General features: G+C 43.4%; 1 protein-coding gene across 1 annotated transcript in view; it reads right to left on the bottom strand.

The window, feature by feature from the left end:
• GLI3 (GLI family zinc finger 3) overlaps positions 1-17,466 on the bottom strand; it is a 277,633-nt gene that overhangs the window by 60,177 nt on the left and 199,990 nt on the right. Inside the window, exons 7-9 of the mRNA XM_007468195.1 lie at positions 8,347-8,560; positions 7,298-7,411; positions 5,117-5,257 (exon numbers count right to left, since the gene is read on the bottom strand). Of these exons, the coding sequence (XP_007468257.1) occupies positions 5,117-5,257; positions 7,298-7,411; positions 8,347-8,560 (469 nt within the window). The remainder of the gene's footprint in view (positions 1-5,116; positions 5,258-7,297; positions 7,412-8,346; positions 8,561-17,466) is intronic.

The raw sequence follows: 17,466 nt of genomic DNA, 5'->3' as shown, positions 1-17,466 counted from the left end.
AGGGAAAATGAGATCAAAATCTTCACTCATTCATTTTAGGTTTTATGTGCACACAAACCTATTTCTGCCTCTTATCGGAGGCCCCAGTCACATCTTAAACTCCATTTTCTCTTAGGTAAAGATATACAATGCAACTTTAGCAAAGGGACCAAAATTAGCTGGAAAACATTTAAAATGCAAATTTGGGAACACGGTATTAATATGAAAGTAGTGTCTTCACCACATCCTAACACTCTCCCGTGTATCTACGGATGCATCAATTCTTTGCAGATTAGGTGTGCTTCCTTTATATCTAAATCTCTATGATATTAAGAAGAAAGCCTTTCATTTTCATGCTGCCGATGTATAGAATTTGTGTTCAAATGGCAGCAAAGGTGATTATAACTGTGTTCTTCTGATAAAGGAAACTTCAGCATGCTTTTAAAAATCAAAATCTGTAGCATATGAACGCATTTAAAATCCAAGGAGGTGGCTAATCATTGTACAAAAAGGTGAATTTTTGACACCACGTTTAAAAGATACAAATCAAGGAGTACAGCGACGTACAAGCCACCCAGTTGAAGCTGGGGACTCATATAAACACCTCTCATGTTCTCTGCCGTTCGGCCCTACAGGCAGGAGACAAGAGCCCGCACGGTGTAACTGCCAAGGCCCTCCCTGCAGATAAGGTTATTCTGCTGGGATCAGGATGGGGAATAAAACTGGTAAAAAAATAATCTGACCTTTTAAAGACCTTTGGAAAGAATATTATATGTGTTATTCCTTAAACGGAAAGAAAGGATTGGGTTGGTGTAATAGAAGTTAAGCGAATTACAGTGACAGAGCAAACAGGTGGCCATTAGCTATGGTGATTATACTATTTTTATTCTTTCGGATACCAGCAGTTACGTTTTCAAGCATAACTAGACGCCTGGCAGTGGTGACCCACACCGAGGTACACGTTCCTCTTTCTTCACATGTATTCATTTCTCCTCTTCTTAAAAAGCCTCTCAGAACATCAGTGGTACACACAACGCCATTCAGAAGCAAAGAATCTGAGACTAACTTGGGCTGCAGGCAATGCATGCTGGATATTTTTCAAGCATCCAAGGGCCAAAGCTGGAACCGTCTTCCAGGACAGAATGGATGCAAGAGGGAAATGGGTCTCAGGAAGGTTTGGAAACCTTTCTCATCTCTGTGAGAAGCAAGGCCAGCAGACAGAATTTGAGTTGTTTTCCATAGTAAAAAAGCTAAACCAACAAAACAAAACAAAAAAAAAACCACACTGGGCGAACCGACATTCTACGACTTTCAGAATCAGATATAAGAGTCGTGCGTTTGGGAATATATAATGCACGACAGCAAAAAAGAGGATCCAACTCATTTGGGATTGAAGGGGAAGTGTGGACTTTTCAAATTATTTTGAGATGTTAGACTATGCGCTTTCCAGCTGTCAAGGGAAGAGAAATGGCTGGCATCTTGACAAATCAATAATAAATTCCGTCTTAATCGAAAGCACTTTAATTAATTTTTGTACTCTATATCCTTCTTACTCTCTTATTTTAACTGCTACTAAGAAGGGGACAAAGTACAACAAAAAACCAGCTAACAAAAATATACATCTGTCTCCTTAGCTTCTGGGCATAGAAGTAAATTTATGACAAATTTAATACTAGCTGGAGAGTCATGAAGCCCAATTATAATTATCTTGCTGGGAAGAGAAATTAATTAAACATCCCAGTGAGAAAGACCCCACAGCAAACCTGGAACCAACACACCACGGGAGAACAGGGGCTTGAAACAGAGGAGAAGAGAAGGCAAAGGCAATATTTAGCCCATCTGTTCGGACAGTAATGGGATGGGGTCATCTTTTCAAGAGAACACGGAGTGCATTACGCTGAAAATGAGACTACCTGGCGGGCAAAGTCGGCCGAGTCCCTAATTCTCCTCTTCAACTCTGATTTGCTAATGCGAAACACACGTCTCCCTTCTGCACCAAGTTCAAATGACTCTGGAATTCCAACCGTGCAGCTCAGCGACTGAACCAGAACAAGGGGAGAACTTGTCAGGATTTAAGAGCTTTCAGCAAAGCCCTTCAATTGCAGCCAGCACCCTATTCCACGGGAGGATATCAATTATAGATAGTGACTTGCTTTCGCAGGCAGTCGGGACTGTCAGACGCTAGATAGACAACCATGAAGAATCATGAATCTTTCTATTAACTGTAAGAGGGGGAAAAAGAATGGGTCATGGCTATAAATAAGGCAGAGCATCAGAATGGTTTAACACCTTGCCTCTTGGTTGTCTGTAGCATGAAAATTCAACTAATTCACAAAATGTCCTCTCTCCAAGGAGAGTCATAGGAATGCAAATAGTTCATGCTTCCTCTGTCCTTCAAAAACTGGTTTTTGCCACTGGTCTTTTTTCCATCTGCCACCCAAGTAATTAGGTGGATTTCAACTAGCTATTCATTCAGTCTACAAAAAAATAATATACCAGGCCACTGCTGAAGCCACCAGATTCACCGTGAGTAGGAAGGCACTTACATGTCTGTCACGCGAAGTGAAATCAATTTATACGTACAAATTTGGAATTTCTACACGTCAGGTAATGAGTAAGAAGGTAGAGAATAAGCGATATAAGCCAGCATCTTTATTTATGTTATTGTAAGTTAAAATTTTTAATTCACTTAACTAAGTTTACCTAACTCATATAATTTATCTCAGACTAAACTTAATATCGTAAAGATAATACATGGGATTTTCTCCTAATCCTGACACGAATTTCTTCTTGCCAATTTGGAATAAAAAAAGTCCGGTGTATATGTAATTCATTTCCTAGTTTTTGTAATAAAGCAGACAACATGGTGGCCATTCAGCTGACAGGTTAAGCAGCCTTGCCTTAAAACTACTCAGATCTCTCTATTAAAGCATCATCCCTACCTAAAACCTTTTGCCACTGAGATTAAATACAAATACCTGCAATATCTACTGTCTTTTAAAAGCTTTCATGTGACATATAAGGCAGGGAAAATGTGAAGGTATAACCACAACCCCCCAAAATGTTATCTCAAAACTAGCCTCTGATGAGGAACACAATCTCTTTTAAATGTAGACTTGGAATTTCCTTCCTCATTTGCTAAGAGCTGAACAAAAGTCACAGCACTGCTTGGAAACTGCAGTGACTTATCCACAGAAAAGGCACCATGAGACCGTGTCCTCTCTCAGAAGGATGTTTTAATAGGCAAGCTGTACTGCCTAGCAGCATCTCGTTTATGACGGCAGGTTTTGTACAAACAGTTCTTCTCATGTACGATGTTCACTCACTCTATCACTGAGGGTATTCTTGGCATTCTTTCCTCTTTGGGTTTATTTCCCCACATTAAAAAAAACATTCCAAGCTTTTTTTTTTTTTTTTTTCCCCTTTAGTGTTACAATGTCTGTGGTTTCCATTAAAACAATCAGCAAGAATAAAAGGCTGTTAAGTCAGGCTTGGCTTAAAAATAACACTTGCATCAAATTAAAGAGAAAGCATCAAATTAAGTTCACGGAATAATCTGGAAATATACCTTAATTAAAAACATCGGACTTTCTAGGTTCTTGCTGTGCAGAGAAATCTAGAATTCTCTCTGTACTATTACAAGGAGACATGATCAAAAAAGAAATGGGGGGGGGGAACCCTGAGGTCATGTTAAGCCCTCAAAACATTCTGTATATGATGGATCTCAAAACCTGGCAAGCCATATATTTGACGCTATAATGTAACTGCAGCATGTGGCATATATTAGAGGATAAGGACAAATAGGAATTATATAATCTTTGTGTTTAAACGGAGGAGAGCTATCAAGCGATAAGGATCATCTGAAGATAAAAAGTGACTGTAAAAGTAAAGAGAATGGGGGCTTCCCTGGTGGCGCAGTGCTTGAGAGTCCGCCCGCCGATGCAGGAGACGCGGGTTCGTGCCCCGTTTCGGGAGGATCCCGCGTGCCGCGGAGCGGCTGGGCCCGTGAGCCATGGCCGCTGGGCCTGCGCGTCCGGAGCCTGTGCTCCGCAAATGGGAGAGGCCACGACAGTGAGAGGCCCGCGTACCGCAAGAAAAAAAAAAAAAAAAAGTAAAGAGAATGGAATGGGGGTGCGTGTGGTGTGTGTAGGTGACGGCGTAGGGGGGGTCACGAGGAAGTTACCCTGTCAGACAGATCTGCTGTCGTATTTAAAGCTTATGAAAGGGCTACACATAGCAAACCATCCTAATGCCTTAATGCAACCCTGTGCTTTGACATCGTTTCATCCTTGATGATGCGAATGCCCTTCCCTCTCAACTGCTCCTGGCCCCATGTGCCAGGGAGACTCTGCTGGCCTGAGAAAGTACCAAACAAAGATGAAGCACGGGCCAAGGAAACAGGGCTGATCGGGTATGTAGATGGGGGTACCCGGCATTATTTGAAATAACTGGCAAGGGAGTACAGGAAAGACTTCTGAATCTGGTGTGGGAAGGCGAGGTGAGGTTTTCAGTCGGACCACATTGCAATTTTCAAAAGTATACATCATTAGACACATTTTAAAATATATATTGCTTTTTCCACGGAACTGTGAGGCCCGCAAGGATCGGCTTCAAGTCAAGAAATTGTGCTAATGGCTATTGCAAACCATTACCCACTTCTCATAGCAAGTACCAACTGCCGCCTAAAATCATGGGAGACTCCTTAGCTGGTGAGGGTCGGGGAGGGGAAGGGAGGAGGGAGAAAAAGGACTTCCCCCACCTCTATGATTTTTTTCGATTGTTACTGGGTCTTGGTTAAAATCAAACTTGGTTAAAAGGTTAATAATAATTCATGTCCAGCTTACTATTACTCAATAACCATCAAAGTTGCTAACTCAAAATAGTGTTTTCTCGCTTATGGGATCAGAGTCATTACACTCTCTCTTGAAGACTTTATTGAATTTTACACTCAGCTTTAGCTGACTGAACAGGTCAAGCACCGTGGCTCAGTTTTCTTTATTCTCAGAAAGTCATCAAGCCCCCTCCAGCTTGCTAGGCTGCTAGCTGAGAAACTTGACTCAGCACGGGGTCAGGGGAGCTGACCCCGCAGGAAAGGTCACATAGCGGTAAAGCCCCCTTCCCGGCCCCCTTCACTCACATGCACCAGCTGCTCCTGGGTGTCGAACTCCCGAGAACAGCCCTCCCAGTGGCAGTTTGTCTCGTAGATGACTTCAGGCTCCTGTTTGCTTTCTTCTTTGTCCCCTTCCTCCTTCACCAGGGTTGTCCCTTCAGGCTGTTCCTGAAAGGCAGGGGTGGGGAAGGGAGGAGAAAGAGAGACAAAATCAGACACAATAGGACGGCAGACAGAAGAGAAAGGGAACTCTGCTCACTATTAGGTAACAACCTAAAGGGGAAAATGCGTAAATGAATCACTTTGCTGGACACCTGAAGCTATGACAACATTGTTCATCAACTCTACTCCAATATAAAATAAAAAGTTAAAAAAAAAAAAAGAGAAATGAAAAACCTGATGTAGGCTTGTCTTCCTCTGGATGCAATTTTTTGGGGGAAAAATAAAACAGAGCCCAAGTCTATCAGCTGGGTTTTGTGAATTGAAGAAACCAAAGATGGAATCATTTGTGTGCATTTTTTTCAGATTTACTCAATATGCCTTCGAAGGTTGTTAACTTGTGATTAAAGGCAACGGTCCAAACCAGAATATCGGTAAGGTATTGAGGCCAAACTTTGCTGTCCTGAATACCAAGGTGAGAACAACCTAAGATGTCATCTCTTAAGAAAAGCAATTAAACTAGGCGATATAGTCGTTATCCAAAAGACTGCTCTTTCGGTTAAATTATTTTCAGCATATTAATTTGTTTATTCTCCTATTTTGAAATCCAGGGAAATGGTTTACTGCTAATTCTGCCACTGGAGGCTGTGAGAGGCACTGTGTGGATTTTTACAGGGATGATGTCTTCTGAGCTCACCTTCTGGTCTCCAAGCATACACTCCCTGCCCAAGAACCACAGCATCTAAAGCTTGGCGGTAAAGTCTTTTCTAGTCTTCTAAGGCAGCTTTGCAGAAATGAAAAGACAAAGCATTTCCAGAATTCTGCGAGATGATTAGGTGTGTAAATTCGGGATCTAATCTGGGGTTAGATGGCAAAAGCTGTATACAAGTGTTTGGGCATAACCAGCAATATGCAAGAAGGTTGGCTCTCAGAGCCCATGACACCCATTCATTCCATCTTCCAAGTGCTCCTCCCTAAAAAGGAGACGTGGGCTTAAGCACTCTCAGGTATGGGCTGAAGCAGCTTGAACATTGCAAGGTCCAGATTCTGTGGACATCCAGACTCTCGTTCAATCCCTATCTCTGGGAATTATACTCATTGAGCTCCATATCAGGCCCAGGGAACCTACAAGAGAGGATTACAAGCAGAATCTACGCATTCGTTTTTTTTAAATTAATTAATTAATTTATGGCTGCGTTGGGTCTTCGTTGCTGCACGTGGGCTTCTCTAGTCGTGGTGAGCGGGAGCTACTCTTCGTTGCAGTGTGCGGGTTTCTCATTGCGTTGGCTTCTCTTGTTGCAGAGCACGGGCTCTAGGCGCCTGGGCTTCCGTAGTTGTGGCATGCGGGCTCAGTAGTTGTGTTTCGTGGGCTCTAGAGCGCAGGTTCAGTAGTTGTGGCGCATGGGCTTAGTTGCTCCGCGGCATATGGGATCTTCCCGGTCCAGGGATTGGACCCGTGTCGCCTGCATTGGCAGGTGGATTCTTAACCACTGCGCCAGCAGGCAAGTCCGAATCTACACATTTTTAAAATTGAGGCTTAGGATCTAACTAACAGCAGAGACAAGATTGGAATTTTTAAACTTGTCCTTTGACGACTTGGGGTAAAGAACAAGAATCTAAGTAGCCTTAGGTTAGGTTAGTTGTCGCTGGATCCCTCCTGGCTATGCAGGGTCTCCTGGCCAGTAGGAAGTGGCAACATAAGAAAAACTAAGAACATGATCATTATAAGGAATATCCCTGGTCTGCCCAGCTCAGGCTGAGAGCCAGGAGCTTGTAATTCAGGCCCAAGATCAAGGCCAAGGACTGAAGCCTGTTCACATCCCTGGTCAACAATAAACACATCCACCCACTTACTCCAGTTTATACCCCACAAGGCTGCCCGCATTTTCATGTGTCTGCTTCTGAGCTGGAGAAACAAACCTAGTTGTACTCCAACCCTGGCCTTTTGTTAAATGTGTGGGTAACGCCCAAGGCCAAGAACGCAGCAGACAAGCCAATGCTGTGAAAAGACACCAGGCTGGAGGGAGCCAGAGCCGGCGCCTCCCTCACCTGCTGGCCCCGAGGCCCCGGGCTGGGGAGGTCTTCATCGGCTTTGATCTTGGAGCGTTTATTATGCACTAGGTCTCCGGTGCTGGTCACGGCGGACTCACTCGTGGGCTTGTTCTGCGGGTCACATTGGCAGGGAAAGAAACAAAAATTAAGTTCTGATCAATGAGCAGGACCACAGCTAAAACACACAAGTCGGGAAGAGCGAGCTTCCTTGGCACTAGAATGATGACAGATATGGCCCCTATTTCCAGGTAGCAGAGTTCAGAAAATGTGTTCAAAGCCAGGATATACTGAAAAAATGGTACAAATGAACTTATTTACAAAACAGAAATAGAGTTACAGATGTAGAAAACAATCTTATAGTTACCGGGGGGAAGCGGGGGAGGGAGGGATAAAGGGGAGATGGGGACTGACATATACACACTATTATATATAAAACAGATAACTAATAAGAACCTACTGTATAGCAACAGGGAGCTCTACTCAACACTCTGTAATGACCTACACGGGAAAAGAATCTAAAAAAGAGTGGCTATATGTATATGTGTAACTGATTCACTCTGCTGTACAGCAGAAAGTAACACAACACTGTAAACCAATCATACTCCAATATATATATTTTTTAAAAGCCAGGATATACATTCATGAGACAACTCTTTGTTTTTAACTCATAAGTATCAACTCCCTGGGCCTTTTTAAAGCTAGAGGAAAAGAGCTGGGATCCAGGCTTTAACGAACTCTAATAGTGCAGGGGAAAGAGACCGAATGACAGCAACCCACTCATGCAGTGTATTTTTACTGAATGGGCTACAGACAGCACATGGTCAGAGGGAAGCCCGATCAAGCAGCCTGCTTTTCCGCCGAGGATAAAATGACTCTAGTACACACGGCGCAGAATCTGAAGATGACAGCCCTGGGTTGGGACCACAGGCTGCAGCATGGAAGCGGTGAGGATGCCGCTGGCCTGCGCGTATTCATAGCTGATGTGGCCCCGTGGCTTTCCTCTATGATTCCCAAGACAGACCAGGTCATCGAGCTGTCTCTCTCACCTGTGAGGACTCGGAAGGGCCGGAGGTGACCTGGACAGGGTTCAGAACCGTAGGGATCCCGGGAATAGGCCTCTGTGTCGGGAAAGTTGGGGCGGGGTGGATGAGCGGAGGGCTGTGTCCAAAGGCCGAGCCTAAGCTCTGCTGTCGGCTTAAGATCTGCTGATGCATATGGAGAGACACGGGTGCAGAAGGGTAGGTGAAGCTCAGGGCAGGGCTGCGGGTGGGAAATAAAGGGAAAACCATCATTTACACGGGACACAGAGACCAGCGCGCCTTTATACCTAGTTTTTTGTCCCCAAATCGCATCAGGGCTGTGCATTTAAATCAGAAGGTAAAAATGATTGACGGACATCTCGAAACTTCCTAGAGAAAGCTGATGGCTTAGACAGGACACGCATGGGCGTTGGCACAAACACACAGACCTGAGATAAAATTCAGCAGAACGGAAGCAAAAGGCATCTGCTCAATAACAACTATTTATTGCAATAACAAACTTTATATAACAAAGAGAATGGGTGACTACATGCTTTATAGTACTTTTCTCAGCTCCCCATCCCACATGTTCCCGTGCACGGAGCAATTCTTTTCATCTATGCTCACCCTGCACGCTTTCATATGTCTCCAGATCTTATTACAAGAAGAAAGAAAATCAATTGGTTAAATGTGTTTTGAACACCACGCTTGTCATATCACTCATTTGTTTGTAAAGATGGAAAGCTTGGTTCATCCTGAATGCCACCTAAAGAATTTCCATCAGTGCCGTCTGGTTACAGAAGCTGATGGATTAACCTCTCCTGGCTGAAATCGGTGATCAATGGGCTTTGATTGAGGAATATTCCAATGGGAGAGCATCCGCTCCCTCTTGCAGCTAAGGAGCATTAAATGTCTATTAACGCCCATTATACATGCTAATGCCTGTCACCACTTCATTATGCCAGGGTATTTCCCAGGCTACAGGAAGTTCTAAGGAAGTCACACCATCACCTAAAGATTTCTGGACTAGTAGGCAGTGCCAAATCGTTCTCTGCACCACCATAGTTTAGGAATCCAATCTTCTTAAAAGAATGAAGTGCTCTCGAGGAATTTGCCGATGGCTTAAAAAAAAAATGCATGAAACACTGTAATGGCATTTGCGAAAATTTCTTCCTTAAAAAATACTCAGTGGGGGAAAAAAAAAGAAAAAAATATATATACGTAGATATTCTCTCCATCCTGCTGTGTAAGGCCCAGAAAGAATCAGGGTTTCTTGCAAAGTCAAAGGTAGAATTCATGCAAATTTCCCAATCTGGTGGGTTAATTACTATTGCTGTTAAGCGCATTAACTGAGACTATAATAATTACAATAACAAAATTCAAACCATTTCAACAACTTTAAGTAATAACGCCGAAGACATACTCCCTTCATTAATGTGACTCCACGTTTTGCCCATTTGACTACAATCCATAAAAAGGTGGTTTCAATGGGATTACATTACTATTATTCCTACGGCGAGCCTTGCATTACAATAGCTTGCCCATTTAAGACTGAATATCATTAAGAATACCCTAGGAGAATTTCACAGGGCTTGGAGGAACTCTCCTTTCATTCTGTATTGTATTTCTTTAATAAAGGACAGCAGAAACCTGGTGAAAACAGTCATTGTTCACAGTAAGTTAGGGAGAAATCACTAATAATATTCTGTTTCTGCAGCGCTATAGTTTCTGCCAGTGTTTCGGAAAGCAACCATGAATGATTACAGCAAGACTCAGCTAAGGTAGCTGTGTGGATGATTGATAGGGCGTTAATCAAAAGATGCATATCTGCCTCAGAATTTGTTCACAAGCTTTCTTCTAATAGCTGATTTCATGTTCACTGAGCTCTATGCCAGTTTGTCCAATTTATTTTTTGGTGTACAAGCCATTCATCAAAAAACACAATGATTTAACACCCCCCCCCCTTTCCTTTTGGTGAATGGGTATTACTAAGTGTAACTACCTTATTCTGTTCATTAAAAAAACAAAGGAGAACTAAAAGACCCCACTACACACGTATTTATAATGTGATACGGACTTTGCACAAACCTCCACGCATCTTTCCTGAGTTTCATGAGCCTGAACAAGCAGGTGGGCTTGGGAAGGGGGCCCCTTGGGTCATGTAAAACTCTCATTCTGGGGGGCCCAACACTGGGGGGCTCAAAAAAGTCAGGACCCAATTAAGAATCCAGACCATTCGAGAAAACGTTTCACAAGGCAGAAAATGCCATCAGTTTTGTATGTAATGCAATTTACAAATGTTAATAGCCAGACAGAGTAGGTCACTTTTTACTTTAAAAAATACGTAGAAGACAAAAGGAAGGACCAGCATTGTTGCTGCAGCCCCCGTCCCCAGGTGCAAAGTCTCTGACCTCAGATGCAGGAGAGGCTGCGACAGCTTTCAACCCATGTGGGTAACATCCCCTTTTGGGGCTGCGTTTTCACTGGTCAAACCAGAGGACAGGAATAAACCTTCCCTAAAATCCATGTCAACTATCAGATTCCAAAGGGTATGAGAACATACAGAATGGACCAGTGATTTTTAGCAGTGCCTGATTATTCATAAGGAGGGACTGCTAAGGGAAACCCTCTCTCCTCTGCGTGCAAAGAGCTGGGCAACAGTGGACACAGGGGAAGACCTCGTGTCACCCCACAAGAGCGGGCGCTGCCATCAGCTCCTGGAAGGAAGGCTGCTTGCTCCGGATTACAAAGCCTATGCATGGAAAGAACCTCCGAGGACTTCCCACCGGTGTGGGGGGCCAGGGGATCGGGGCCACCACCCCCTGCTCTCTGACCCCAAGTGAGCTGTCTTCCTAAGCTCTGCACCCTGGTACTTGCTGTGTCTTTCCAGAGGCCAGCCTAGCTGCTTCCTTTTGGTCACTCAAATTCCAGCTTAAATGTCACCTCCTCAGACACAGGGGCCTCCTAAGCCCGAGGACCCCATCAAAACAAGCCCCCTCTGCAGCTCCTCGCCCCATGATGCTCTGCTGTTTGGCACTTGTATTCTCACTGCAGGATGAGGCTCTCTGAAACCATATTCTCTCCCTCCCTCTGCAATGGAAGGTCTAGGGGATCTGGGCTCTGGTCTGTCTTGTCCCCCACTGACCCCTGGTGCCCGGAACACTGCCTGGCATGGGGCAGCCCCTCGAGATGAGTCAGTGAGTGACCGAACCACCCCCATTAGGTATGAGTTTCTTGCTGCTGCTGCTGCAACACATCACCACAAACTTAGTTGTTTTAAAACAAAATACGCTTGCCATCTTACCGCTCCAGAGGTCAGAATTCTCAGAAGGGTGGGCAGGACTGCGTTTCTCTGGAAATCCCTGGCACCTGGCCTCTTCCCGCTTATAGAGGCTGCTTCCATCCGCGGTTCATGGTCCCACCTCAACCCGACCTCCTCCTCTGATTCCCTGATAACTCCGACACCCTCCTGCCTCCCTTTTATAAGGACCCTTGTGATTATACTAGGGCCACCTGATCATCTCCTCATCTCAAAACCCTTAACTGGACACCAACGATTACCTACTGCATGATTCCACTGGCAAGTTCAAAACTGGGGGAAAACTGGGCCACACACTGTAAGTTCAGGTGTGTTAAAGTCTACGTGGTAACCTTTGGAGGTAACCTTTGGTGTCCAGCTTCTCTGTTCACAATTGTATTTGTGATATCTTTTCATGTTGCTGCATTTAGCTGAGCTCCAATCATTTCCTTTGCTGAATAGTATCTTAGAGCCTAAGTATAGCACGCTTGGTATGTACGCTCCTTATATGTTCTATGCACGCTCTTTTGCTGCGTCTCACGTTGTTGTGGTTTGCTATTACACACAAAGCTGCTATGAAGACTATTAAAAAAACAAATAAACAAACAAAAACTCTTAACTGAATCACAGCTACACAATTCTTTTGGCCCTGTAAGGTGATATATTCACAGGTTCCAGGGAGTAAGATGTGGACATCTTTGGGGGCCATTATTCTGCATACCGAACTCAGAACAGTCACTTCAAAGAAGAGCAATTTGACAATGTGTTTATAAAACAGTACAAAGGCAGTAACAGTACAAAGGTCCTCTGTGCATTTTTATAGAACTTCAGCAGCTGAGGACAGACTGCTTGCTGGTTTACAGAGGTCAGAATTTTTTTTGAAAAGTAAATTCTCTTTTTAGAAGCCCTGAAAAAAAGATCTTCCTAAACAGTTCATGTATTCGTTCCATAATTTCCTAGAAATACAAAGTATTGACATTGCCGAAAAATTTTATACATCGCTTCTGTCTCCTCTCAGGAAGGACACAGTCTAGTCTAAAACATGGTCCACCTGAGCTTTATGACCTCAAAGCCTTTACATTTCCACTCACCCTGTTCTTTCCTCTGGATCAACTGAAGAGTAATTAAGTTTATGTTCTGATTTTTGAATTCTCTTCACTCAACATTTAATCAAGTATAATTAAAAAAATTTTTATAGCATTTACTTCTCTTCTAGATGACTACATGAGAGATGGGATAATTAAAAACACACATTTATAAGAATGTGACTTGCAACTGTTAATCTATATTTAATCGATAAGATCGCTAGAAAGTGTCAGATGGCCCAGATCTTCCCAAGCAATGTGCTAACACAGTCACCCAAAAGTAAGAGTTAGGGAGGAAAGGAAAAAGAAGTGCCAAGGTGATAAAGTGATGTGCGTCAACATTTGTACAGAGCCTCTCTGATCAATCTGTAAATTCACATTTAATTATAGAAATGCTATATTAGTGGGGGACACTAAAAGTTCATACTGCAGAACATTTGTTAAGATGTATTCAACCCTACATACAGGCATTTCAAAGTCATTAATATTCAAGTCAAAAAGATAAAAACCAATTAAAACAGCATGCGAGACAAACCTGAAATGTATTTTAAAAACACTTCAGGAACTCTGCATATGGTGGAGGGTAAGAGGATGGGGGATGGGCTGGATAACTTAATACCAGTACAATAAATAAAGTAGCATGATGTGGGCTGCTGTAGTCCTTCATATTGGGAGGGCAGATAGAGCCAATTACAATATTGATGAGACCTATTTCTAACTAAAAGTGAATGTAAAAAAACCTGGGGGAATTCCCTGGCGGTCCAGCAGTTAGGACTCTGCACTTCCACTGCAGGGGGCTCGGGTTCCATCCCTGGTCAGGGAACTAAGATCCCGCATGCCGTTCAGCATGGCCAAAAAAGAAAAAAATAAATCGGAAGTATAAGAAAGATGGTAAGAGGATGGATCACCCAGCCACCGCACGCTTACAGGTAAAAGTTTCTATTTTATTGTTTAATGACGTCAATCCACATGGCATTTACCCATTTCCCAAAAAAAAAAAGAAAAAAAAAAAATCATAGTTTTTCCTTAGAGCTGCATGGAACATCTCCTTCCACTGAGTCTCAGTGCTGGGGTTCCTCTGTGCTAATGTGGGGAAGGACAAGGGAGGTTGCCAGGAACTCAGCCGAAAGGCTCATCATCAGTTTCCAGGTTCCTCTCCGGAACCCCTCCCTGACCTGGAGGACCAGGCATGGAGCTGGGCTGGCCTGAGATTGATGCGAGAATTAAACCAGAGTAGAGCCCTGACATGGGTGGTCACAGGAAGGCCTGAGTCACAAAGGCACCATCTCTTACCCAAAGTGAAGAGGACAGAAGAGTATGTGGCAGCTATAGATTCTTAGGAAATGTTTTAAATGTAAAATCAATGCTAATGACCTATACACACATTTTTTTTCAACTGCCCTAGTTGGTCAGTTTTCTTCAGATGTGAATTTTTAAGACTTCCTTAAAAGAAACTCATGTGATGCTTTTATAATGTATTTCTTCAGGTCGGGCATTGGAATTAAGAAACTTCATGCTGCAGTCTAAATGTCCATCAACAAACGAATAAATAAAGAATATGTGGTATATATACACAATGCAACACTACTCAGCAATGAAAAAGAATGAAATAATACCATTTGCAGCAACATGGATGGACCTACAGATTATCATACTAGGTGAAGTAAGTCAGAGAAAGACAAATATCATCTGATATCACTTATACGTGGAATATAAAACATGCTGACACAAATGAACTTATCTACGAAATAGAAACAGACTCACAGGCATAGAGAACAAATTTATGGTTGCCAAAGGGGATACCAGGAAGGGGGCAGGGGAGAGAGAAATTAGGAGTTTAGGATTAACATGTACACCCCACTATATATAAAAGAGGTAAACAGGCCCTACTGCATAGCACAGGGAACTATACTCAATATCTTGTAATAACCTATAATGAGGCTTCCCTGGTGGTTGAGAGTCCACCTGCCGATGCGGGGGACGCGGGTTCGTGCCCCGGTCCGGGAAAATCCCACATGCCGCGGAGCAGCTGGGCCCGTGAGCCACGGCCGCTGAGCCTGCGCGTCCGGAGCCTCTGCTCCGCAACGGGAGAGGCCACAGCGGTGAGACGCCTGCGTACCGCAAAAAAAAAAAAATCTAACCTATAATGGAAAAGAATTTGAAAAAGAATATATATACACAAATGTATAACTGAATCACTTTGCTGTATACTTGAAACTAACACAACACTGTAAATTAACTATACTTTGATAAAAGAGAAAAAACTACATGTTGCAGTTAACCCAGTTTTCTATAGGCTGACGAATCCAATGATGCTATTTCCTTTTCAGTGTCCCATCTCTCCTATTTCTTGTTCATGAAACCAGTACTGGAGGTGAAGTCAGGCAACAGTCCACACGGTAACATGGGGGCCCCCAAATTTCAGAAACTGGCTTCAAGAAAAGAGAGAGGAAGGGGGAGAAGGAGGCATCTAATCAAAACCAACTTTGTGGTTACTTTGTGGTTGTCATACTAATGAGGTCGTCCACTTTCTGGTTCCAGCTGTGGAATTTACTGTACAACAGCTGCCACCGAAAGAACAATTCTTCCCAGTTTTGCAGAGAACAGGCCAACAGCCATTATCATCTGTATACATGTCGGTATAGGGACACACACGCATGCACGTGCTTCTATTTGAATGTAAAAAAGTAAAGCTTCCATGTCCATCCATAAAAGCCCGCCGGGGCAAGTTCATTGGAAAACCCAGCAGCCTTGGAAGAAGTAATGAGCACACACATAAAGACCCAAACACTCACAAAATGAGTTAAGTATCATCCCAATGTTTACACCGAGGCATGTGCACTCTTTCAGTATTGCTTTGGACAAAAATACATTAGGCTTTATAGGATGCAAGAGTCCTAAAAGGCTTTAAAAGCTGGGTTGCCACTAAACAGCCAAACAGACAAAACCTCCAAGAACATAAGTAGCAGTAACACACTCTCCAGTGAGATTTGGCCTGAAGCACCCAAATCATGTAACTGGTCAGCCATGTAGACATGGTCAGAAAAAGCATCACCAACGTTTTAAAAACATCGCCAGACATTATCATATGCCTCTTATAAATAGCATTTCCTTCCAATCCTTTTAGTCGTACCTCCCATTGGAGGATTTTTAAGAGAGAAGGAAATAAGGGGAACAGAAGAGGAAATTCAGTTAGACCTGGCAGTTTCGCCCACATAAGCAGTTGAGCGCCTTTGGTTCAGCCCGTGAAACTCCCTGGTCCTTAAAACAATGCAGCCTCACCGGGGCCTAGAAGGCTTCCTATGGTTCTGGGATCAGCGGTCCACCCTGCTCACGGTCCGGCCCTGCCCACCTCCAACCTTGTGCTGATTGGAGGCCTTTCCCTTCCGTGAGTTCCGTGAGGGCAGGAATCGTGTCTCTCATTCATCTTTGCAGCCCTCACGTCCTGCACAGCACCCAGCACACAGTTGAGTATGCAGTCAAATATTTGGGAAATGAAGGAGTAACGGATTAAATGGAAGACTGCCTCAAACCAATGGTCACACCTGGAAGTAAATGAAAACTATCCTTTTTAGTGAGGATTCATTATTTTCACTGATTCTAGGGGAAGAGAAGGTTGTCTCGTAGTTTTTAGAAGATGCAGTCAGAGAGTTTCAAGGACCCTGGTCATCTGGCTGTGGATTCATCTACTCTTCGACGTTTCCCACCCAAGTCATCTCGTGTTGTTTGTTTGACACGAATGAGTCGACTCATGGCAGGTAACAGCGCAGAGTCAAGCTGCTGTGGAGGCTGAGGTGATTCCTACCATTCTCAGGAACTGGCACTGGACCTGCCAGATGCATCCTTACTCCGGGGCCTGATGTCTGGGAGGGCTGATGCTGCGCAGAAGAAAAGACCCCTGCTCTCTGGTCACCGGGCAGAGCTGGTCAGTGCCAGCCACAGAAAACACGCACTGATTTGTGATGCTGTGCTCTGGGCACTCAGCTCTCATCTTCACTGAGATGTCTGTCCTGGCCGAACCAGACCTGAAACTACTAAGGATATGAAGCCATCTTCATTTTTGCCGTTAAACCCAAAGTGAGAAAGCTGTAACTGGTAGGTTAGACATGAATAGATTACTCATTTCTTCACTCCCTTTACTTGTGCTAGAAGATGGAAGATGAGGGTCAGTTGAAGCACTTTCTCCTCCGATGGGAGCTCGATTTCTAGGGGAAGGTATTAGCAGAGGTCAAACTATTTCCAATTTAACGCCATTAACTGGATATTTATAATCGTAGCCTTAACCAGAGAGGGTGGGGCTTAACAGGCTGTATTTGATAAATGTGAGTCAGCTAGTCTTAGGAGTCTTCGGGGTGATGGAGAAGTTAAAACTTTTTGAGACAGTTAACTATTTCACAACATCCTTTTAAGTGCACGGAGTTATTTTTCTGAATGATGTTCTCAGTTATGATATAAAGAAGACTTTTGCTATACATTTGGACAATATGTTTTAATCAGTTAGCCATAATCAAGTACTATGTTTTAAGATGTAGCTAAGCTTTTGTGAATAAATATGTGCTTTATATGGAATTCTTATAGCAGTCTGAATTATTAAGTAAATACATAAACATAAGAACCACATACAAACTGAAGATGGACATTTGCTTTTTTATCCCTTTATTTTGTGTCCATTCCTCTGTATCTCCATATAACTATCAACCTATGGATATACGATATACTATCCATATACACTATAACCTTCTGAAAGCCAGCATTACTCATCCG

This window comes from Lipotes vexillifer, unplaced genomic scaffold (genome assembly GCF_000442215.2).
Source record: "Lipotes vexillifer unplaced genomic scaffold, Lipotes_vexillifer_v1.1 scaffold589, whole genome shotgun sequence".
In the NCBI taxonomy this organism is placed as follows: Eukaryota; Metazoa; Chordata; class Mammalia; order Artiodactyla; family Lipotidae; genus Lipotes; species Lipotes vexillifer.
This window is presented reverse-complemented; position numbering and strand designations above follow the sequence as displayed.